This window comes from Vulpes lagopus, chromosome 2 (genome assembly GCF_018345385.1).
Source record: "Vulpes lagopus strain Blue_001 chromosome 2, ASM1834538v1, whole genome shotgun sequence".
Taxonomy (NCBI): Eukaryota; Metazoa; Chordata; class Mammalia; order Carnivora; family Canidae; genus Vulpes; species Vulpes lagopus.
In genome coordinates, this window is record NC_054825.1 from 76,050,135 (window position 1) to 76,074,290 (window position 24,156).

The window sequence follows — 24,156 nt, forward strand, 5'->3', positions numbered from 1 at the left end:
AAATGTTTTTAGTTGAAGTAGAGTGGAAAGTCACTATGTAGAATACAGAGTTTTCCTGTCCCTGGAAAACTACAAGGAGGTGCTAGATGGCCACTTACCTGTGATGCTTTTAGGAAGAAATAATGCATAAGATAGAAGTTTGAGGTAGAAAATGTTAAAAGTCTTTCCCACCCCGAGAAATGACTATCTAGAAGCCACATGGCTTGCTTTTTGCTTTGTGGGCCAAATGGTTCCCAGGTGGGATGGGTCCTTGACTAGTATACTTCTCCAGCAGCATATGTTACTGCCCGGGTCTAGTGGTAGAGAACAGAAGATTGACATTTTTGTACCCTGATGAGGTTTCAACCCTTTACAGAAGTCTCCCCTAAAGTGTGAGGAGCAGATGGTACTGAGAAAATATGCACACTTTATTATGCATTGCACATTTTACTTATTAGAATTTTTAGTATGACACCCTGCATTTTGAAAAGCCTAAAGATGCAAACAAAATGAAATTATTCATTGAAATATTTAAATCAGCTTACAGCAATTATATCAAAATATCAAAATTAAATCCTGCAGTCTGGAAGGTAAATTCCCCTTGACCACCCACTTAGAAATCTGACTTTCAAAGGGAGGCGGCTCCTCTCAAAAAGGAAGAAGTTCTGTGAGATGAAGTCAGGAAGGGAATGCACCCTTGATGAGGTCACATGGAGGGCAAGTGGACATGCAGACTTTCTCCTGGTGGAAAAGGATAGCCAAGAAGGGAGTTCTGGGTGTAGGTGCAGACGTGCTTCTTCCCTCACTCCATTCCTGTCTCCCTTTGCTGAGTGAGTCATCCTGTCCTGGCCTTACCATTTGCCAGCCCTCACTCCCACAGAGACCACGTGAGGATTAACATGCCGCGGTGGGGGGATGGCATGGAACTCTGGAAGAGGGGGTGCCAGGTAAAAGGGGAGAGCAAGCATGGTTTTGAACCTTAAGCACAGCACCCTTTTTTTCTTAAGGGCAACTTTATTGATCAGTATAAATCAGCCAAGGCCTATAAGAATTTTTCAGAAATCATCAAGGGCTCAAAAGCTATTTTTCCAAATGAGCATTGGTTCCACCCCAACACCCCAGCAGCATCTCTTAGACTTAGGCCTGAGCACTGGAAGAGATCTCAAAGCTCATCTCCTTCAGCCCCCCATTTAATGCTGGAATTCCCTCTCCCAACAGATGGCCATGGGGCAGGCGGCTGAGTAGAGTGGAGAGAGCTGGAGTTCTAGAATCAAACAGACCTGGAGCCAGATCCAGATCCCAGCTCTTTGTCTCTCTGACCTAGGACAAATTATCCCATCTTTCTATACTTTGATTTTCCTCAGCTACAAGTTTTCAGCAACACCAAAATTGCTGAATTATTTTAAGAATTAGAAATAACATCATTTAAGGAGCTTATTGGCACAGCCCCTGGGATTACTAGGACTTGAGTGAATAATAGCAGCTCCACCCATTAGGGATGTAACTAAGTGTCGCTCTGGGGCCCCCTCGTGAGTGTCTCTGTGATAGGAGTGCCTCTGTTGATGGGCAGTCCTGGTGGTTAGGCGTTTCTGCCTCCCGTGGTGCTCAGTCCTGTCTCCTCCTCAGCCTCTCTGCTGCTGCCTTTTATGGCCCCGCAAAACAAATCTAAACCTCCCGTGGGTAGTACTCTAGATATGTGAAGTCAGTTCTAATAGCTCTCTGTACTTTTCTCTGTGCGAAACCTATATCGAATCCTTCCATATGTGACTTGGCTTTGATCTCAGCCAGGACACTTCTAAGCCCCTTTCCCTAATACATGAGCATCCATGGAAGGATGCTAGCCAGCCACCAAGAACTGTGGAGAGAGCAAGCCTGTCCATACTGAAAAAGCCAGCGACTATGTCCCATCACTCCTATGAATGTTCAAATGCATACCCTACAAAGGTATTTCAGTTTCCCTGCTTTTCCCCCATAGGATACTGGAATGTGACCCTACTACCTTGGTGAGGAAAGGAGCATTATGAAAACTGCATTGTTAGAGGCTGAATTGAAAAGTTAGCCCCCTCATAATTGTGGGAGACTTGATTACATTGTTACACCCCCACCAACCCCCCTGCAAGTTTCACCTTCTGTGTGTCTCTGAGATTGTTCATGTGACTTAAAAGTCCCTGCTCTTTCACCAGAGACTGAGCAGCAGGACTTGTTTTGGCAGCAGAACAAGACGGAAGTGTCAGCATGCCAGTTCCAAGCCCAGGCTTCAGAGGCCTTCAGTATTTCTAGTTGCCCTTTGGCCATCACCTGGAAAGAATATACCTCAACCAAGGCAGCCGGGAATGCGGGGGGGGGGGGGGGGGGGAATGGCGGGGCACGTGTCCAAGGCCCCAGCGAAGTCTAGCCTTTATCAGCTGACCTGCCAGCCAGTTCACAGACACTTGGGAGACAAAAAATAATTGAGTACACTTTTAAGTCATTGAGTTTTGGGGTGGTTTGTTATGTGGAATTTTCGTGGCAAGAGGTAACTATTACAGAAATTGGGCCAGGAAACAGAGGAAGCGCGACACTAACCAGTGCCAACCAATTTCAACACCACCACCTGTGCAGTAAGCATTTTCCTACAAACATTTTCACTGTGTCGCTCATCAGGGGAAAAACACTTTGGCTATAAAAGATAAGATCACATACACACACACACACACACACACACAAAACCCAAAACAAAACAAAAAAAGGGGATGTTCATTAAGAAGGACATAAGGACATATGAAAAATGAATACCAAAATTAAAAAGCTTTTATTGCAAAATACAACATGTTTGAGTACCTTTAAAATGTGCAGTTGCAGAACTGTGCAACGATTGAGTGGATTTTGTGTATTATAGCTAAGCACAGTCTTCAAAGTCTTTCATGCTGTTACTTTTTTTTTTTTTTTTTGCTTATGGCATTGTCTCCATGGTAAAATTTCCAGTTTCCAACTTCATTAAGAGAAGTATCCAAACACTAAGATTCGTATTTGTAACAGAGCTCTGTATCGCATTGTGAGAACAGCATTTGTTCTTGGCATATTGTCACACATCCACACATCCATATTGACACTCCAAGTTCTGTGGGAAACGTGGGTTCAAAATTCAGTGCCACTCTGTAGACCATCGTGAGGGCTAAGATTCATATCCCATAAAAATAAAGGTACTGCACCAGGGAGACATGAAGCCAAACTGAACCAGGTGTTCTTTTATCTTTTATGTCAAAAGTGCTGTACCGCCTGTTAGTTATGTGGTGAAAAAGCTTGTGGCAAAGATGCTTATGGTGCAAATACCCAACATGATATGGACCCTGCTTCACTAAGTTGAGAAGTCATGAAAGATTAAAAAACTGGGGTGCCTAGGTGGCTCAGTCAGTTAAGCACCTGCCTTTGGCTCAGGTCATGATATCAGGGTCCTGGGATCAAGCTCCACATGGGCTCCCCGCTCAATGGGGAGTCTGCTTTGCTTTGCCCTCTGCCCTCTCCACTGCTCATGCTTACTCTCTCCCTCTCTCTCTCTCAAATAAATAAATAAAAATCTTGTAAAGATTAAGGGAACAGTAACCAGCCTAGCTGAATACTTCATAAAAATGATTTCTCAAGTTGTAACCTTGAGTTTCTTTTTTATTGGCCAAGAAGAAAACAGTATGTGTATTAATGTATATCATCAATGAAATATCAATACCAAACTCTAAGAATCAATATTAAATACCAAGAACCTTAGGAAGGGTATATACCTAAGGTATAACCTTAACCTTAGGTAGTTTAAGGAAGACCTCTCCGGGGATGTGACATTGAAACTGAGATGGGAATGACATGAAGAGGCCACGGGCAGAAAGACCACACTGTAGGAAATATCAAACGCAAAGTCTGTGAGTTGGGAATAAACTTGGAGGGTCTGAGGTATAAATAAATAGAGGTCTGAAGAGGAGCAGTGTGGTAGGAAATGAAGTGTGAGATATTAGAAGGAGCCAGAACATGTGGAGCTCCGCTGGCCACAGCAAGGATTTTGTATTTTATTACAGGTGTAATGGAATCCATTAATGTGTATGAAGCACGTGACCTGATATACAGGCTGACTCCTAGCTTCTGTGTGGAGAGTGGACAGGAGTGGAAGCAGGGGGTCTTTGGGGTGACTGCATCATGGTGCTGGCTACGACTAATATGTGTAATGGCAAGGATGGAGAGAAATCAACAGGTTTGAGATACATTTTTAAAGTAGAATCAAGACCTTGCACGGCTGGGGATTTACCCCAAAGATACAGATGCAATGAAACGCCGGGACACCTGCACCCCAATGTTTCTAGCAGCAATGTCCACAATAGCCAAACTGCGGAAGGAGCCTCGGTGTCCTTCGAAAGATGAATGGATAAAGAAGATGTGGTCTATGTATACAATGGAATATTCCTCAGCCATTAGAAACGACAAATACCCACCATTTGCTTCAACGTGGATGGAACTGGAGGGTATTATGCTGAGTGAAATAAGTCAATCGGAGAGGGACAAACATTATATGGTCTCATTCATTTGGGGAATATAAATAATAGTGAAAGGGAATAAAGGGGAAAGGAGAAAAAATGAGTGGGAAATATCAGAAAGGGAGACAGAACATGAAAGACTCCTAACTCTGGGAAACAAACTAGGGGTGGTAGAAGGGGAGGTGGGCGGGGGGGTGGGGGTGACTGGGTGGCGGGCACTGAGGTGGGCACTTGACGGGATGAGCACTGGGTGTTATTCTGTATGTTGACAAATTGAACACCAATAAAAAATAAATTTATTTAAAAAAAAAAGAAGAAGAAGCAAGACCTTGCTGATGGATTGGAGGTGAGGGAAAGTGAGAATTAAGGATGTCTCCTAGGTTTTCAGTCTGGGTAACTGAGGATGGTTGGTGGTGTCATTTCCTGAGATGAGAAAGAATGGAGGTGGACTGGACTGGGGTGATGGGGAGAGAGAGCTCAAGAGTTTTGTTGGGATGAGTTAGTTCGAAATTAGACACCTGTGTTGCTTTGCCAAGGAGGACGTTGGACGTGTTAATTTGGTACTCATGCTGAAGATGTAAGTTTAGCAGTCATCAGCAAATAGATGGTTGTTTTAGCCAAAGGACTAGATGAGTTCACCCCAGAAAAAAAATTAAATTTTTTAATTTCAAACTTAAGAAGCTTCAAAATTTTAAAATTGATTTTTAAAAGAAGTGGGAGGACTAAGCCACAGAGCTTGGTGACATTTAAACACTCATCAGAGGAAGAGGAGACAGAAGAAGAGTGTGAGAGAGAAGCTGAGACAGTGTGATGCTATGGAAGCCAAGAGAAGAAAGTGTTCCAGGAAAGAGGGTTGTCAACTTAGGATCGGGTTGGGTTGGATGCAGCCTGAATCATGAAGTCAGATGAAGCCAGAGACACAAACTCTTGGATCCGGCGATGTAGAGCTGGTTGGTGACCTTGAAAATGAATGGGAGGTGGGAAATTGGTGACAGTGAGGCTCTGCTAAAAAGGAGAACAGAACACCAATAAAAGTTAATTAAAAAATAATAATAATAATAATAAATTCCTTGACTTAAAAAAAAAATAAAAAAATAAAAAGGAGAACAGAGAAATGGAGAAGTCCTAGGGCTGGTGAGAGGCTAAGGCTTTGTTTCATTGTGTGTAAATGCCCTGGGTGAGAGAAGCAGGAGAGAGAGAGGGACGTTGATGATGCAGGAGAGATTGTGGACAGAGGCAGGATCAGCATCCCTGGGAAGGCGGGAGGCTCTGCACAGTGGAAGCCACAGTCTCTGGAAGGCCCCCTGGGAGATGGGGAGGGCGAGCAGAGAGAGGAACAGAGTGAGTGTAAATCCCTGGATTTGGGGATTGGTGGGGTGGTGAGTGGTCCTGCCTGTTGATGTGCAGTTTCTCAGTGAACTGTGACCCTAGGTCATTTGGGGGTGAGCCAGGAGTTCCGAATCCTGCGCCCACTGCACTGCGCCCATCATTGATCATTACATGCGCTTGGAGAGAGTGAAAACGACAGCCCCTCCTGCATCATGTATTTGTAAGAACTTTGAAATGCTACGGCAAGGCGTGTCCATTCCTTCATCTGATACTTTGCTCTGAATCATTCAAGCTCCCATCAGAGAATCGGATTCAGGTGGCTTGCTTAGATGAGAGCGCCTGAGTGAAGGAGCTGCTTGCAGAGATGAAGGTGGAATTAAGAGATGCTGCACGCAGACTGTCAACAAATAGAAGTCATTGCCTCCCCCCAACCCACCCATGGGCTGGGGGTCACGGGAGATTAAGAGTGTTAGCTCTCGGTAGGAGCTGGAGTCATGGAGGACAAGCCAGCCAGTGTTGTCATTCATCGAAGAGACCTAGAGCTGCTACCAGGGACGTGGTGCCAAAGCAGTGAGGGCATGAGAGAGGGGTACCCTGATTCATCTCCCCTGCCATCACTTGTTCATGCTTCTGCATGGCCGAACCCAACTGGCACTGGCTGGCAAGGGTTATGCAATCCATGGTGAAGGAAAGAGAACAGATCTGGCTGCAAATAGCCAACACAGCCCCTAACACTTCACGGCGTAAGTGTTAAAAAGATTTTAGAAACCACTCCAAAGGAAATCTGTACACCCGGCACCCATGTGTAGAATGCATCTGACTCTTTGGTACCTGCAGAGATTTGGAAAACCTGGCCAACCATGATCTCTTAAATGAACCATCGCAGATACTTATAACCCAGCCGTAACCTCCACATGTCACGGTTGCCTATAGTCTTCCTCCTTTATTTTCATCCAGCGGCATATCTCCCATAACGCTAGGAAAGCTTGTATTTCAGAGCCCCTTCCAAGGCCATGAGGGAGCCCTCGAAATCTATCCCTGTGATCTCATAAGATTTGCAAAAGTAAGATATTTAACTGTAATCTGTTAAAACTGTATTTTTCACTCTGACCCTAGAAAGGACCTCTCCCCCCAATTATATATGCTTTAGGCCCCATAAAACTTGGATCTGTTTCTGCTCTCAACAGAGACTCACGTGTATGGTGCAAGTTTTATCCCTTTCCCAAGAATCTACCATCTTTCAGGTGGGAGGGGGTCAATGAACATCAAATGGGCATTTTGGAGAAGGGAAAAATGCAGCAGGAGGGTAAGAAGCAGAGAAGAGAAGGGTGCGTGGTGCTCAAAGCAGTGGGAGAAGCGCTGTGTGAAGAAGCCCCACTTGGGCCATCCATCCGCCTCCACCTTCCAGTACTGGAGGGTTGTCGGGCATCCGGGCAGGTGACCCATTCCTCTCAAGGGGCCTCGCTCAGATTCTGTTTTTTATGTTTTCAGATGCAGATGGAAACCTGTGCCGAAGTAACCAACTGTTGCAAGTCATGCTGACCATGCACCGGATCATCATTTCCTCCACTGAACTGCTCCAAAAAGTCATCGCCCTATATCCTTTTAGCACCATGACTCACAGCCCCCAAAGGGGATTCATTCAGAAGTACCTTGAAATTTGAAACATGCTTTCATTTTGATTTGGTCTGGAATAACTCTTCAGTGGTAAATGGGTTCAGATATCCCTTCAGAGGTGGGTTTGTGTGTGTGTGTGTGTGTGCGTGTGTGTGTGTCGATGTGTGTCTGTGTGCGCACATGCACACACACGTATGCGTCACTTGTTGGATGGGGCAGTTTTTATCGATGCTGCTCACTCAGGCAAGTCATCAAAGAAGTCCACAGGCAAAGGAATTCGGCCTCAGTATGTCTGGCTAGTAAAAAAAAAATCCCTTTCCTGTGGGCTAATGGAAATGTACATTCCTCCCCTGCAGACTGACAAGGGTGCAGTCATGACTCCAAGGATAAACTGGCTTTCCTGTCTGATTCTTCAACTTGTCCCAGGTTCTTTTTTTTTTTTTTTTTTAAGATTTTATTTATTCATGAGAGACACAGAGAAAGAAGCAGAGACACAGGCAGAGGGAGAAGCAGGCTCCCTGCAGGAAGCCCAACTCAGCACTCGATCCCAGGACCCCAGGATCACGCCCTGGGCCGAAGGCAGGCACCCAGCCGCTGAGCCACCTAGGCATCCCTTTCCCCAGGTTCTAAAGCATGCTTTGTGACACCACAGTTTCTGGAGCATCTGCTGGGGCTGTTATGCTTCAGGCAGAGGCACTGGCTGTTGGCCAAGCAAACCCTGCTGGATTTTAACCTTCTTGGGTGTGAATTGAGGAGGGTGGAGAAGGAGCCTGCCCTTCCCTCCAGCTGGTGACACTCTGCCCTGTGTGGCCTCGAGGAGAATGGACCGTAGGTGGGAGAAGAGAGTTGAACACCTGAAGCCCCAGTCCTTGTCATTGAGTCATGCCCGGTGGCTCCTCTAATCCTTCACCCCTCCCTTGACCCCTTCCTTTTCATCTTATAGTGCACAAAAATAAGTAAATAAATAAAAGCCATCAGAAGAGACTGAATCTCTTCTCTAAACCTGCTTATACATCCTTACCTCTCGTGCCACAGGAGGTGTTCCCTGTGGTATTCCCAGGGCAAAGCACTGGCTGAGGTCTGTACGGTAGGAGCTGCAGGTGACGGGGGGTGCGAGTCTGCAGAGAATTTTTAAACCATTACAAAGCTGATTTGGAGTCGGTTGACCTTTTATTAACTCTGTGTGCCAGCAGTCCCAAACAGTGTCGGTGATTAGAGACTCCTTGGTGAAAAGCCTGTTGCTCTAAACTAAATGGAGCCGAGCCCTGGCTGTGCCGGCGGTGGACAGACCGCCCTCGTCTCCCTGCTTGCTCCCACACCCCACAGGGCCTGACCCCTCCCTGAGGTCCCTGCTCCTCCACTCCCCCGCCCCCGCCTTCAAGGACACCTGCCCCTCAGCCTGAAACACATTCGGGTCTCACCAACCTGCAAATTAACTCTCGGCCATGCCTTCCCTCCACTGTTCGGGTTTGCGGTTTGATACACAAATCTCCTAAAAGAGGTCTGCACTCACTGTCCCCCATCTCAACTCCCACTCAGTCCTTACCTCAGCTGGGGCCCCCACCCCTGCACTCAGACATCCCTCTGATGTCACCGCTGGCCTTCTGCGACTAAGCCCACTGGCTCTTCTCTGCCCTTGCTTCCTCTGGGCTCTGTAGACACCCTCTGCCCCTCCAGGCCTTACCCCTTGGGGTTCCCCTCCACCCTCCCTCGGGCTAGCTTCAAGGCACCCCGTCTCTGTCGGAGCAGCATCCCAGTTTCCTTCTCACTCCACCTCCTCCGCTGGGTGATTCCCCACCAGGATTTCCACCCCTGTCCTCCAGTGCTGTGGACTTTCCAGTCTGTATCTCTTTAACCTAAACCATCTTGGAAAAAAAAACAAAACAAAACACTTGGACTCATTTGTACTGCAGACACTTCAATCTTAATATGCTCAAACCTTATTTCGTTTTCTCACCACTGTCATCCCCAGTTACTACCCACCAATTCTGCTTTGACACCTATATTTTCAGTTTCAGTTCGTGGTGTCCTTGGCCATCCGCTTAGCCTAACCAGAGACTTCAGAAGCACTCTTGCCTCCTCCCTCTGCCCTTCACCTCCTCTGGAGTCAGTCCAGTCCTCCACGGCCTGTGTCCTCGGCCACTGTCTGTCCTGGGCTGCTGTTCTCCCCTGCATGCTACACGCCCCCCTGTTCCCGTTCACTGGCCATCTTTGAAGTTCCTTTCCTGAGGAAGCAGGTCACATAGGCCATTGCCTCGGAGCCTGTGCAGAGCCCCTCTGCTGCCGGGACAGGGCATCCCTCTGTAAGGGCCTCTTACGATTCCCGTGCCTGGAGTGCCTTTTCCTCCCTCACTGCCTAGCAGACCCATTCAAGACCCCTCTGTGAAGCCTTCCTGACGTTTTCAGCCTTGCATGCGCACGCGCGCGCACACACACACCCCTTAAAATATACGTCTAGTGTCCTTAGTGCTCTGAAAATCTAATTCCTCTGACTTTAGTTCTGTATCGCTTGAGTGAGTATCCCTCATATCTCTGGTCTGGATATAATCTGCCTTGAAAAGCTTTTCATCTACGATGACAAAGTGCCAAGTGTTTTTATTCTGTTAGCTGCATCCATTGGTCTACCCTGACCGAGTCTGTAAGTCCTGCAGCGTGATACACTCAGGCTCTGGCCTTCACAGGTGATGTGTGGAGTAAACAGCAGAAACTCTGTGTCTCGCCAGTGTAGTTTGATGTGTCAGGAACATAGAAAGTCACAACAGTACTCAATTAATTATAAGTTACTTTAAGGAAAATAAATATATTTTTAGCATAGGTTTAAAGATGCATACACTGTTAACTTACCCGATGACACGTCTCCCCCACCAGTCTGCCTGTCGGCGTCAGGAACCAAGGTGGCTTTATCTTTGTTTCTCTAGAGCTTAGCTCAGGGACCGTCTCCTGATAGTATGCAACGAATGTTGCCTTACTGTGGGTGCAAAACATTGGCTCCTCTTTCTGTATTGGGACTTCTAGGTGAGAAGTTCAGGCTTTGGTGGAGGGTGGAAGACGAAATTCTAAGAAGGGAATCTGAGATAAGACTGCAGCGACAGCAGGACGATTTTTTCTTCACGCTCCGAGTCTCTGTTTTCTGACCTTGGCAGTTCTAGAATTATTAAATAGCTCATGCTTTCCTGATGCTTCCTGGTTTTTCGCTGTTAAATAGCTTTTAAGACGTGCTCTGAATGGTTCCAGTGCCTAGAAAGTACAGTTAGAACAGTACTGGTCCTTCACCTGCGGAGAGGGAGGCCTGAAGCTTCCAGGGGACAATAACATGCACCCCGCGGCGCAGCAGGTGCCTGAGCCTCCCGTCCTGGCCTGTGTGCGCCGGCTTCGGCCTCAGCCCCTGCTCATGTCAGGCCACCTTGGCCGTGGCTTGGACCCGTTGGCTTGGGGCCTGCCTGCATGCAGGGCCACGGCACGCTGGGCAGGGAGCGGCCTGGTGGCAGTTCCAATAAATGGCACCAAGGTGATTTCTATGTCTACTTAGTTGTTTTATTTTTTTACTTAGTTGTTTTCGATGAGAAATATGTTTTCTATCCCTTTGTCATTGAAAAGGAAGAAGAACAAAAATTTTGACAAGTGCATCAAGTGATAAAAATACAGAATCTGGCCCATATGTATCTAGAACGTGCCTTATGCTTGGAGCTCTTTCCATTGAAGGCAGGTGTTCCCTCAGCCATACAGCCGAGAGAAATGTAAGGTCCTCTTGTTTTCACTCTTACCTTTTATGCCCAGAGAAAGGCAGGCATCAGAGCCTTTTATTTCATAAAGTTTGCCATCACGTGCCTGGGCTTATTTTTATTGTTATTATCCATGTTGCTGTACATGTGTGTTTTTGTGGGGGTTTTTTTGTTTTTGTTTCTGAGGTGCTTTTGAGGGCAGATACTACGGGCAGTAAATCCATTAAAATTTAGTTTTTAAATTAAAGGGATTTTATTAAGAGTACAAATTTTACAACCAGAGCCCTTTGGGGCTTCAAGTGTAGTTTGCACATACTATTCTTTCTGTAAGTCTAGCATGTTTCACCACGCATTTTTAAGGGGCCTTGAAAAATGTTTGGTTAATTTGAATAATGCTAATTAACTAAATACTTCCAATGGTTTTTAACTACAACTAATGAATCTTATATTTTGAATTATTTTTAAATGCTTCAGATGCCTTCCTGAATTCTACATAGTATTTGTAACTAGTAGATAAAAGTCATAAGCAGTTAACATCATTTTAGAAGTTCCAAAGCCATGATTAAACTTAATAAAATTTCAATTTAGAATCACAAGTCTAAAACAATTATATATTACCAAATTGAAGTTTCAAAGTTATCATTCTAATATGGCTCTCAAACAGTACAGGGATATAAAATCACCCAAATAGCTCAGATTCCTTCCTAATCAAAAGCACTGATCCTAAAATGTGGACCTTCACTGGGCTGTATTTACCCCTACATTTTCCAGCAGTTTAAAATTACACATACCCACTGGAGGAAGACCACTCCCACCCGGTTAACTGAGATCTCTGCCAGCTTGCTCACTGGACACATCACAGGGGTCCTGCTAGAATTCACCTAACCTGTACTGCAGTCAGGAAAGCATGGGTTTTAGAAAGGAAGGAGGGCTTAGCCTCACAGTAGACATCACCCGATTCCTCAGCCTGTTGACCAAAGGTAGTAGACCCACCCAGGTTCTCCAAGGGTTTGGGTTTTGCATTTCTTTGGGTTGTAAAATAAAGGAAATATATTTTACATATTCACAAAATATATTTTAAATATTTACATATTTCTAAAGAGATAAACTTAATAGGATCTCACCGTCCTTTCATATTCTTAGGATGGCGCCCTTCTCATGGAATATTCCAGATGCCACAGATCCTTAAACATGACCTCTGATCGTATTTTGGATTATTCACATGGCCTTGTCTGACTTACTATCACAACTTACGAGGTCCGTCTGCTGACCCCCTCCAGGAGTATATTACATTTTTCACACTGCTGCTCTTAATTATGACACTATATCTGAATATTCATTCCCTTTTTTTCTAATTTAGTGCACAAATTTGTTTATCCACTCCCCAAAACACTTTAAAGGAGAAGGGGCTTGGGATCCCTGGGTGGCACAGTGGTTTGGCGCCTGCCTTTGGCCCAGGGCATGATCCTGGAGACCCGGGATCGAGTCCCACATTGGGTTCCCGGTGCATGGAGCCTGCTTCTCCCTCTGCCTGTGTCTCTGCCTCTCTCTCTGTGTGACTATCATAAATAAATAAAAAATTAAAAAAAAAAAAAAAAGGAGAAGGGGCTTCTCTTTTTCAGTTGTTTCGGTGGGACTCCTAACCTCTTGGGAATGGGCATAAGGTCATTTGCCCCTTCTTCAGTTCAGGTGCTACCTATGTCAGCAGCTTTCCACACTGTTGGCTTTGTCTTTTCCCTTCTGCAAAGGAAATGTTGGGATCTCCCTCCATAAGGCGCTTTGATGTGGGCTGTGTAGAAGGTCACCAGCATCACTCCTCCAGGTGGTAATAGGCACACAGCTGCATACATCGGGTTAGTTTTTATCCTGTGGCGAGAAAAAATAAAACAGTGTGGGCACGGGGTAGGGTAGGGGCGGGGGGTTAGCAAGTACTTCCAAAGATGAGAAGTTGTTTGGTTTCTATGACAGAGGCTCCTGTTTCCCTTAACCACAGCCCTACCTATAAGGATGCCTTGGCAAAGAATTCACCAGGGCTTTGCCTGAAGATCTGCTATTTTGTAAGGTAACATCTCTACGTTCATATGGGATACGTGGAGTGGGGTGAAATGAAAAGACTGAAGCAGGGGCTCCTCGTTTTTGCCTCGTGCTCCCCGCCTCTCGTCCTATCTGTAGAACTCCCCTGGACACACAGGAAAGGGCAGTGCTGCCTGCTGGAGACGCCTTCTTGGAGCACAGTTTTTGCTAGGGTGCCTGAGCTTAATGTTCGATACCAAGATGACCTCTTTGTCATTTCGTCTTTATTCCTAATTATAAAAGTAACGTAGGTCACATTTGCGCATCTTGAAAAGCCAGAAAAGAGTATGACCATGGTCATAGTCATTCATTCCCCCCCCCCCACCCGTCCTGAACATTTCCTTTGTTGTTTTTTTCTAAGCGGGTCTTCTTAATGCAGTTGAGATCAAAATCCATTTGTGTTGTCCTGTGCGTTTCACTTAATTCTAGGTCACAGGGAATCTCCTGTAGTCATTAAAAACTTTTGTGTGTGTGTGTGTGTGTGTGTGTGTGTGTGTACATTATTTTTCACCGTCGTATGTTGTAAGATGTGAGCAAAGGTACCTTACAGACTCAGTGCCCGGTCCTTGGATTTGGTTGGTCTCTAACGGAGCCTAACAGAGCCCCTTCCCGTCGTTGCGGTGCACAGGCCGCGCCTGTCCTGTCAAGGCCTGTGGGGTGTGCAGGGGCCGGGGCTGTCGGGGCGCCCGTTTTCTTTCCATCCCCCACCCCCTGAATATATATTCTGTATTCTTGGGCCTATGGAAGGACAAACCACCTCCTTTTTCTGATTCTCCTTTGAGGGAGGAACCCACCCAAGCCTGAGTCTTTGTCATCAGTTTTGGATTTTTTTTTTTTTTTAACTTCCCACCTCGTAGGTACTGGATAACCGAATTCTGGATCATGTTTAAGATGGACGGTAGCTTGACAAACACCATGGAGGAGTTCCAGGAACTGGTGAAGGCTAACGGCGACGAGTTGCACTGCCGCCTGATCGACACGACTCAAATGTGAGTATCGGGGTTCTGACGGGTCCCCGCAGAGCACCTGCGCCCCCATCCCCCCCCGGGGCTCCCCGGGGCTGCCCCCCGCCCCCTGCCCCGAGGGCGGCCCTTCCCCCCCCAGAAGCCCCGCAGACGGGCTCAGATTGGGTCGCCAAAGCCAAAAGACTGGCGTGGAACAGAGAAGCGGGGAAGCCCCCTGGGGACAGCGCTGGGAGCGCCTAATACCAAGGCGCAGGGGACAGACGGGGGAAAGTCCCGGTGAAGAAGGAATGAGGGAAACCGGGAGTACAGGCCGCGCGTCCTCCGCGCCTGCGCGCTCGCCCCCTGCTGGCGCCCCTGGGGCCTGCTCCCGGGCTTGGGCCGGCCCGGCTCCTACCTGGCTCCCACCTGCGCCCGGGCGCACCCTGCGGGGGCCCATGCTCACCTCGGGAGGGGTCAGCCACGTCAGGGCGGGGCGGAGCGGGCGGCCCGGGTGCCAGGTCACCGACCTCCCGGGAAGCAGAGCGATCCCGGCGCTGTCTGGGCTTGGCCAGTTTGGAGTCTGCGCTTCTCTGGCTTCTCTGCTCCGAGGTCGCCCCGGGAAGATGAGCGGGACGTGTCGCCCTCACTGGGCGTCCAGAGGAGGCGGGTGGAGCCCAGGGCAGCGCCCCGCCCCCACCCGGACTCCCGGGGCGGGGTCTCCGCGACCCACCGACCTCGAGCCGAGCCTCCCTCGTGCGGGGCGTCGCGGTCGCACGTTGGGTGGCCCGCTGGGGCGCGACCCCGGGGTGCGGCCTGGGGGAGACCCCGGTTCCCAGGCCGGGTTCGGAGGCCCGCCCGGAACCAGCAAGGCCCTCCCACCCGCTCGCGGGGGTGCGGGAAAAAGTGGATTTGGGGAAACCGCTCAATGCTTTGCCTCGGCCGAGGAGTTAGCTAATGGGCGGTGCTTTGTGCGTTCCCGTGGGACGTGTGCATGGACTTACGGGGTCTAAGATTCTTGTGAACTATTTGAGAGAGCGAGCGAGCGAGCACGAGTGGGGCTGGGGTGCGGGCGCGAGCTCGGGCTCCATCCCCGGGCCCTGAGATCAGGACCTAAGCTGAAGGCAGACGCCTGACCATCAGGGCACCCCCCTGGAAACTAATTTTTGTTTTTCCCCGTCTTCTCCCTTTCATGTTTACTCACAAAAGCAATGCCCGTGACTGGTCCAGGAAGCTGACTCAGAGGATAAAATCCAACACCAGCAAGAAACGGAAAGTCTCCCTGCTGTTCGACCACCTGGAGCCAGAGGAGCTGTCGGAGCACCTCACCTACCTTGAGTTCAAGTCCTTCCGGAGGATATCCGTACGTGCTTGAGGGGCAGGGGAGAACTTCCCTGGGTCACCCCAGAAAACAAGCAGAGAAACTCAACAGCCCGTCTACCTCCTGACCCTGGAGGGCCCCTCAGGGCTGGCTAGACACGCCTCCCAGACTTCTCTAGTTTAGGAAATGAGCACATTTCCTCGAAACGTCTTTGTCGCTCTGCTGTGCTCCCCTTCTCCCATCCTGCGAGCCACCCCACCACTCCCTCACGCGGCAGTGCTGCGGGCACACGCGACACCCTGCACACACGCGCACACACATATGTGTATGCATACACACCCATCACGTTTCCAGATTTTTACAAATTTTCCTTAAGAAAAAAAAAAGGAAAGTGATATGTCTTCCCTTGAGTTTTTATTCTGGGATGGGCTTTGAATGGCTCAGGGAAATCCTAAAATAAAGCAGATGCTCCTGGTCTAGCCCAGAATATACTTTACTTTTTGAAGTCGTGGTGACAGGACCCAGCAGTCCATCATGATTCTAGACCAAAGCCATACCGACCCAAACCTTGCTCCTTAAAAAACTCCATCTACGATACGAAAGAATTTCAGTTCTCTACAAGAGAACTTGTCGGCGTGGCAGATGCCAGCTTCGCATAGTGGCCAATATGCTTCCCCGGGAAATGACAGCCTTGGGCCGCTCAGTCCCCACCCCTACCAGAGAGGCAGTCTTCAGCTTTGCTCTAAAAGCAGAGCACACCCAGTTGCTGGATGCATTTCTTAGAATGACCTATGTTCCCCAGATGCGGGGATGGGGACCCCTGGGAATGCAGCCCAAGCGAGGTCACTCTGCCCCTCAGGGTCAGAGCTGGGGCTGGAGTCACATGCCTCCATGTCACTCAGCCCCTGCTGATGAAGTCTGCCTGTGTCTAGAAGAACCACAAACCAGGTTTCAGGGTTTGTTTCATCTCCCCTCCCATGTTGCTGACGTCATGCTGATGCCACACAGGTGGGAGGACCATCCAGCCCCTGGCGGGAAGTAAGCTCCATGCATTCATGGGTGCCAGCCCTCCAGGGTCCCCGCCAGCACTCCCAGGCCAACCATAGGCCCCGATTGGGAAGCTCCACCTGGCCATTTATGGTGGGCGGGGCCTCCCCGTGCCAGGGAACGACACTGAAAAGGGCAATGGGTGACACGGGCAATCGGGCCCCAGCTGGCAGGGCGCCTCCAGGATGCCTGCACTCAGATCCCCGAGGCGGGGTGGAAATCACTCTAGAACTAGGACTCTGAGCTAGTGCTCCCCAGGTTCAAGCCGTGCTCCCCTTGCCAATGAACACATCAGTTTGAACTTTCATTTCTTATGGGTGGCACGATCCCCTCATAGAAAACGGGGTGGGTTTTTGTTTTTTGTTTTTTTTTTTCACTTTTCCTACACAGTTCACAGTTCTAAGTGGTTTTCCCAATTAATGTTCCTTGACTGCAGTTGGAGGGAAATTTCTCTCTGCTATAAACTCAATGGCATTGGTTATTTTGTGCTAATTATAGTATTTAGTACTAATTCTAAAAAATAAGCAGACTCCGTGCTTTACTGACAGTGGGAGGGGTATGATGCATTCACTGGGGTGAGTCCTGGGCACTTTCTCTCAGAACCAGTATGATTGCTTATGTGTCCCTTTTGAGGCCTTTTTCGCCCCTAGTTTTCTGCCCGTCAGCGGTCACTGGCCCAACCCTGTCACACGTCCGACTTCAAAGGGGGCCTGGGAGCAGAGGGCTGGGAATAGCCGGCCCCCTGGGGGCTTCCAGGGCCATTGGGGCAGAGCAGCGGCAGGGCAGGGTGGCTGCCGTGGCGCTGGGACAGTGGTCTGTGGCGACAGTCCTGGTCCACAGAGGCTGTTCATGCCAGCCTAGTCAGCCACCGTCAGGTCGGAAAACCATGGTCACTAAACAATAGCTGAGCGCGCGGCCTCCGCTCAGGCTTATGAGCCAGAGAAGTGCCAGCAGCTCTGGTTCAGCCTGAGCCTGCGGTGCCAGCGCACGTGTGTAGCACCCCGGGAAGTTAGCGTGCTCTCGTACATTGTGATGCTCCTGGCAGTCTCGTGCCCTGGGTGGGGTGGGTTTTATGATCCCACTTTTAAGAAAACAGCGGTTCGGGGGGTGAAGAGAGAGATTTTCTTGGGAGGATTGTCCGTTTTTCCCCTTCGCAGTGGAGCGAGAACTAGTACAGACCTTACTCAACTTACCATGGGAGTACCGGGCTCCACGGACCCATCGTAAGTCGAAAATACCATTTAATACCTCCAACCTACCAGCATCACGCGTAGCTCAGCCTAGCCCGCCTTACACGTGTCCAGAACACTTCCGTTGGCCTACAGTTGGGCTGAATCACCTGTCGCATAGCCTATTTGTAATAAAATTTTGAATATCTCTTGTAGTTTACTGAATATTGAGCTGTTTATAGGAGTACAGGGCAGCTGTAAGCGAATCAGTTGTTTATTCCTATGGTATCATGTGGCGGCCTGGTAGCGGCAGTTTGCTGTTTCACACTGTGTATGGCTAGTCTGGGAAAAGGTCCAGACTCAAAATTCAAAGTATGGTTTCTTTCGAGCGCATATGGCTTTTGCAACACTCTACAGTTAAAAAATCCTAAGTCAACCCATTGTAGTCAGGGACTATCTATACTAGGATTTCTCTTCTATATTGTAGTCTTTAGAATTTAGAAGGGACGGTATCAATATCTACGTGGATACAGTGTTTGGATTAACTAGGATGTGCACACGTCCACTTGTGCTCATGACTTCTGATGGAGAGGAACCACGCTGGGGGTAGAGTAAGAAAGATTTCCTTCCCACCATCATCATCATCTGCAGGCTCATCAGCCAAGTGGAAGCCATGCAAGAGGAGGGCCAAGAGCCTCTGTGCCCCACAGCATCAACTGAACCGAGGTGATGTGCCTCTCGGGCCTCCTGGGACCCTAGAGGGGCGTCCTGACAGGTTTCTTTTTCCCCAGTTCTCCGATTATCAGAATTACCTCGTGAATAGCTGTGTGAAGGAGAACCCCACCATGGAGCGGTCCATTGCCCTGTGTAACGGCATCTCCCAGTGGGTACAACTGATGGTTCTCAGCCGCCCCACCCCGCAGCTCCGGGCAGAAGTCTTTATCAAGTTCATCCAGGTGGCTCAGGTGAGTGACTAGATTAAGAATTTTGACCTGGGTTCTGAGGTCAAGTACCCCTCTCCCTCCCCCTAGCCAGTGTGTCGGCTGGAGCTGCTTTCCTCTCCTGAACCACAGTGGAGTGTGTATGCTGTAAACTGTCCCAGATTTAGATGCCGTGGCTTTTCTGTTTCCCCCATAAGGGCAATATGGTGAGGGCCATACTGAACTCTCTTGGATTAGGATACACTTTTAGATTTGGTTAGATCTTTTAAAATTCTTTTACATATTTATTTATAATCTTTACAACCAAATGTGGGGCTCAAACCTGTGACCCCAAGATATCAAGAGTCACACACTCTTCTGAGCCAGTCAAGCACCCCAAGATCTGCTTAGATCTTTTAACATTTTCAGAAGATGCTTACCAGCCTACATTGTTTCTCCAAATGTGGCCCCCATGGCAAAGGAAAGGGCAGTCTCCCAGGTTTTAGGTCTTTGAGTCTAGATTGTGTTGAATGGCCTGGTTTAACATTTGAAGGCAGCCTTCGTTAGAGGAAAACAGGTGGTATGAGCGCATAACTGGAATTCCCCAGAGAGTCTTTGTCCTTAAAGATTAAAGTCTGGTTATTCACGATGAAGGATGTCAAATGCTATTAGCTCTACATGGTCAGGCCCGGTTTGGTACATGGCCCACCTGCTCTGATATTGACTGAAGGTTTATCCCTAAGTTCAGCCCCAGATCCCAGGAATCAGAAGAGTTGCACTTGGATCCAGAAGTCCTTGTGTTAAACAGGTACTTTGGGTGGTTCTTGGAAACCGCTGACATAGAGGACGGCCCACAGAACTGCTGCAACAGAGGAGGGACATGTGACACCTTGCTAGACTTGAGACCTGTGGTCTGAAATGAAGCCTACAGGAAAGAACAGTCAGAAAGCTGCAGCCCCTGACCCCTAGGCCGTGGCCAGCATCAGGAAGGATCCCAGGAGAGCGCGGAGGTGTGTAACACATGCACGTTGACAGCCCTCTGTTTCCTATCTCACAGAAGCTCCACCAGCTACAGAACTTCAATACACTGATGGCCGTGATAGGCGGGCTGTGTCACAGCTCCATCTCCAGGCTCAAGGAGACAAGTTCACATGTCCCTCACGAAATCAACAAGGTGAGCGCCACTGCCTCCTCTGGGCTCCTTAGCAGCAGCCCCAGGGCCAGCGGCGGGCAACCCAGAGAGCATTTCCAAGCCCTGTAACCCTTCATCAGCTAATTAGGCAAAGTGCCAGAGAGGCAGAACCAAATACCCCCCCCCCCCCCCCCCCCCCCCCCGCCCCGCCACGCCACCCTTGAAGACCCATAGGATGGGACTGGTCCCAGGTCTGAGAGTGACTGATTCAGTCTGGCTTCTGTCACTGTACACATCCCTGCCGGTCAGCGGAAATAATGTGTGCCTCTCTCCTCTACTCCTGTGAACATTCAGTCACTGTCTTTAATACCAACTCTCTTGCTCTAGCACCTTGTTCCAAAACGTTTTCCTAAAAGAAACAGTAGCTCGGTTGACTGTAGTTGTTTGGTGTCAAATATGTATAGTGAGTGACAGAAGCCTGCCTCCCAGATGGCTTGGAGAATGACATTCTGGACAGCTGAATTTTCCCAGAGTTTAAAATTAACTTTTCAGGTGCCATTTTGTAGCAGTGTTCTCTTGAGGAATAGTCGTCTTAAATACCCTATGCACTTTTCTACATTCTTAACATCTTACAGAGTAGACTTAGTCCTTTATAACACGGGGCTGTTACTCTGAATACAAACCACTAAGATATACTGAAGATATGAGTGCAGCTGTGTGTGGTCTGGATTAGCTAACAGCTGCTCTTTGAGCATTTCCACCTCACATGAGAGGACTGAGCAGCCCTGCCTTACTAACCTCAACCCCCCTGTGCCCCCTACCCCCCCCCCCCCCATCCTCCTGGGCTCCATGGAGGCTCTTCTTAAGGAGACATGTCTGTGCTCCATTGCCCTGTTGTCCCAGGATGTTCAAGCTGCTTTTGGGAAGTCTCAGATTCATTGTCCCCGCTGTCACCAACCACCTTTAGCTCCGGGGATGCTACCCCACCCCACCTTCCAGTTCCCTGCTAGTTCTGCGGAAACTCAGTGGAACCACTGAAAGGATTGCCCGTGTCTCAGAAGTGACAGAGGGAGACAGTCATGGAGATGAACATGCCCTCGTGTTAGTTCTCTTGAAGCTGGGGCTCGCTCCTCTTCCACAGCAGTGCTTCTGTGTGGGTGGCTGCTTGACCCTCAGGGCGGTCTGCACAGCCAGTTCTTGCAAGCCCCTTCCCTACTTCAAAGTCATGGTCACTGTTTGCTAAGAGGTGAGTGAGAGGGAGGCCGTCTTGCCAGTTCATCAGGATTGAGGGAGGTGCGCTCCAAACCTCCAGTTCCTCCCTGGGGGCAAATGGTACTTGTTAGACCACAGTCTTATTAAAAGGATGTCCAGCAGCATTTAAAATAGTTATTTTGTGTCTGTGACACGACTAGTGGACAGTCTCTACTTCCCTCCTTGCCTCTGAGGAAGATGGCCATCATGGGTGGGGAAGGGGGTTCTGCGAACTGCTTGCAGACGTGGACCAGGCGTGTTTGTCAGGAACGCTGGCTCCCGATGCTCCCTCTTTGGGCTGGTGAGCAACCTCGCCCCTTTCAGGGCACGGTGTGGGCTCTACTGACCCGCCCCCTAGGGCCTCTGCGTCAACCTCTTCCTTGCTTTCTTTTGGGAATCGGTCTGTTACCTGAATCTCTGGTTCAGGATTCCGGGCTGTGAACGGAATGTCACACACTTCCTAGACTTTGGCCCATCTGAAAATCATTGCGAGAAGGCCCGCAGAGCAGAGCATAAAGAATGTGCTGGAGACTCCTGACGCCCCGCAGCAATTCCCCGCGCCTGCAGTACAGTCAGCACTTCCAACAGCACACTTCACGTGTCTCTGGAAGCATTCAGATGGCACTAGGGAGGGAAACTGCACGGCTGGAGACAGAGGTCAAAGGGACATTTACTGTTTAATGTATATTCTTGTACCTTTTTAAATTTTTATCTCAGGTTCTCATTTTTTCTTAGTATAAAAATGATAAGACCACACTCAAGATTTTTCAGTTACGTAGTATAATCAAGTAAAGCCTACCTTGCGTTTGTAGATACATTCTGCATTTGAAATAAGCTGGAATTTTAATTTGGGAGTCACAAACTGCAACTTTTAGATGAATCACCTCCTGCCTGGCAAATTAGGGATGGGGTGAAATCATGGGAGGAGCTGAGAGTACTGCAGACGATACTCCCTGCTTGGTGGGTACCTGTGACTGGGTCTCTTCTATTTTGTAGGTTCTGGGTGAGATGACTGAGCTGCTGTCCTCCTGTAGAAACTATGACAACTATCGGCGAGCCTATGGGGAGTGTACCCAATTCAAGATCCCCATCCTGGGGGTGCACCTCAAGGACCTCATCTCCCTGTACGAAGCTATGCCCGACTATCTGGAAGATGGGAAGGTGAACGTCCACAAGCTGCTGGCCCTTTACAATCATATCAATGAGCTGGTCCAGCTGCAAGAGGTGGCCCCGCCCTTAGAGGCCAACAAGGACTTGGTGCATTTGCTGACGGTGAGGCTCCTACAGGAGGCAACTACTAAGGACTAGCTATATACCACAAACCACTCCCCACACCCTAGCAAATAATAGTACCTCAATTAATACTCATAAAAACTCTGAAGTAGATACTATTATTATCACCATTTTATGGATAGAGATTCTGAGGCACAAAGGCATAATTTCTCAGAGGACCACACATGATTAAGCAGCAGAACCTGGACTCAGACCCAGGTGGAGGGACCTGAGGTTGTGCTCTTAAGCAGTATGCCCTTAGGACTTCTAGAACTGTTTCCCACCCCCCTACGAAAGCAATCCTAAACTCACTGGGAGGAGCTAATAGCAAATCAGGATATAAAGCTTTGTAAGAGATGCAGACAGTGTATTCCCATTTAAAAAAAAAAAAAAAAAAAAAAGGTAAGGCAGTAAGTGTAAAAAAAAAAAAAAAAAAAATGGAGGCATTCAGGTCAAGAACAGGCAAATGTGTGGTGCAGGAGCCCAGGATTTGCGTGTTGGGTCCACAGTGAGATAAGATGAACTCTTCTTCCATACCCACAATTCTATAGTTCATCAGCTGTTAGACTGTGGACATGTAACTCTAAATCTGTTTCTGTTTCTATAAATCAGAGAGAGTAATCTCTGGGATAGCTTGTAACTTCTCTTTCAGTTCTAACATTAAACAGTTTTTAATCTGCATTTTTGCAGAATAAAATAATTATAGCCTCTTCTCCCTTCACATGGTGATTCTGATAGAGCCCCACCGTTCACATCCTAGCCCTTTCACCAACTGGCCAGGTGACTATGGCAGGTCTTGGCCTTAGACATCACCTATAAAAAGATGCACTGATCTTAACACTTTCGAATCACAAATTATGTGGTGAAAACTGAACATTCTTCCCAAAAAAATATACATGAGTTCTGAACCTCTTGAAGCCATCCATAGACTCTAGGTTAAGAACAGGATTATTTCTAAGATCTCTCTCCTCTGGATTTTATGGTTTAAGATATATGAAATTGATTAACTCTTACTATCATTTAATGATACCTCTTATCATTTAAACTGGGGTCTGTTGTAGAAAACAAGTGAGGTTGGACCATCTGACCAGATAAGTAGGGCCTTTTGCCTAAGCTTGAAAGCTTAAATATTAAATTATATTTTAAAAGAGGACATCTTGATATTTCTCCACAATTTTACATTTTAACAAGAAGGAACTAACGCGACGGGATGAGCTCTGGTGATATGCTATATGTTGGCAAATTGAACTCCAATTTAAAAAAATTAAAAAAAAAAAAGGAACTAACACTTGCCCTATTGCCCTAGTGTTACATCCTCCAAACATTGTGAATTTTAAAAACAAACTACTAGAAGAGCCAACAGCAGCAGAGGAAGTACCAAGAAAGAAAGACAGAAAGAAAGACATCAGCCCTGGGAAAAGCAAACAGCAGCCTAGCAAATAACCGTGTTCTGCTTTGACCTGCAGTTGTCCTTAGATCTCTACTATACCGAAGATGAGATCTACGAGCTCTCCTATGCTCGGGAACCAAGGAACCACAGAGCCCCAGTGAGTTGTTCATATTTTTTATGCTAAAATTAGTGCATGTAATAGATACTTTACAAGCTGCTCATCAAGGTCATCATCTTAAGGAACAAAATTGTCTTCAGTGTAGTAAGTGTTATATTTCCACTGTGTGCCCAACCTTGTGCTAGGAACAGAGAAAGCTTCAACATTTGTATAAGTAGTTCCTGACCATAAAGAGCCTGAAGTCTACTTGAAGGGATGAGACGAATATAGGAACGGTAAATGACTATGCGCACTAAGCATACCCCAGTGAGTGGTATGGTCAGTTGGTGACTTACCAAGTAAAGAACGGAGATAGAGTTGTGAGCCACAGTGACATCGC

The 24,156-nt window shown here is 48.0% G+C and overlaps 1 protein-coding gene across 1 annotated transcript in view; it reads left to right on the forward strand.

Annotated features, from left to right (window-relative positions):
* Nucleotides 1-24,156, forward strand: part of RASGRP1 (RAS guanyl releasing protein 1) — a 76,088-nt gene that overhangs the window by 36,362 nt on the left and 15,570 nt on the right. The window contains 8 exon segments of the mRNA XM_041743874.1: nt 7,296-7,401; nt 13,143-13,205; nt 14,074-14,205; nt 15,367-15,520; nt 18,486-18,659; nt 19,672-19,788; nt 21,994-22,269; nt 23,736-23,816. Of these exon segments, the coding sequence (XP_041599808.1) occupies nt 7,296-7,401; nt 13,143-13,205; nt 14,074-14,205; nt 15,367-15,520; nt 18,486-18,659; nt 19,672-19,788; nt 21,994-22,269; nt 23,736-23,816 (1,103 nt within the window).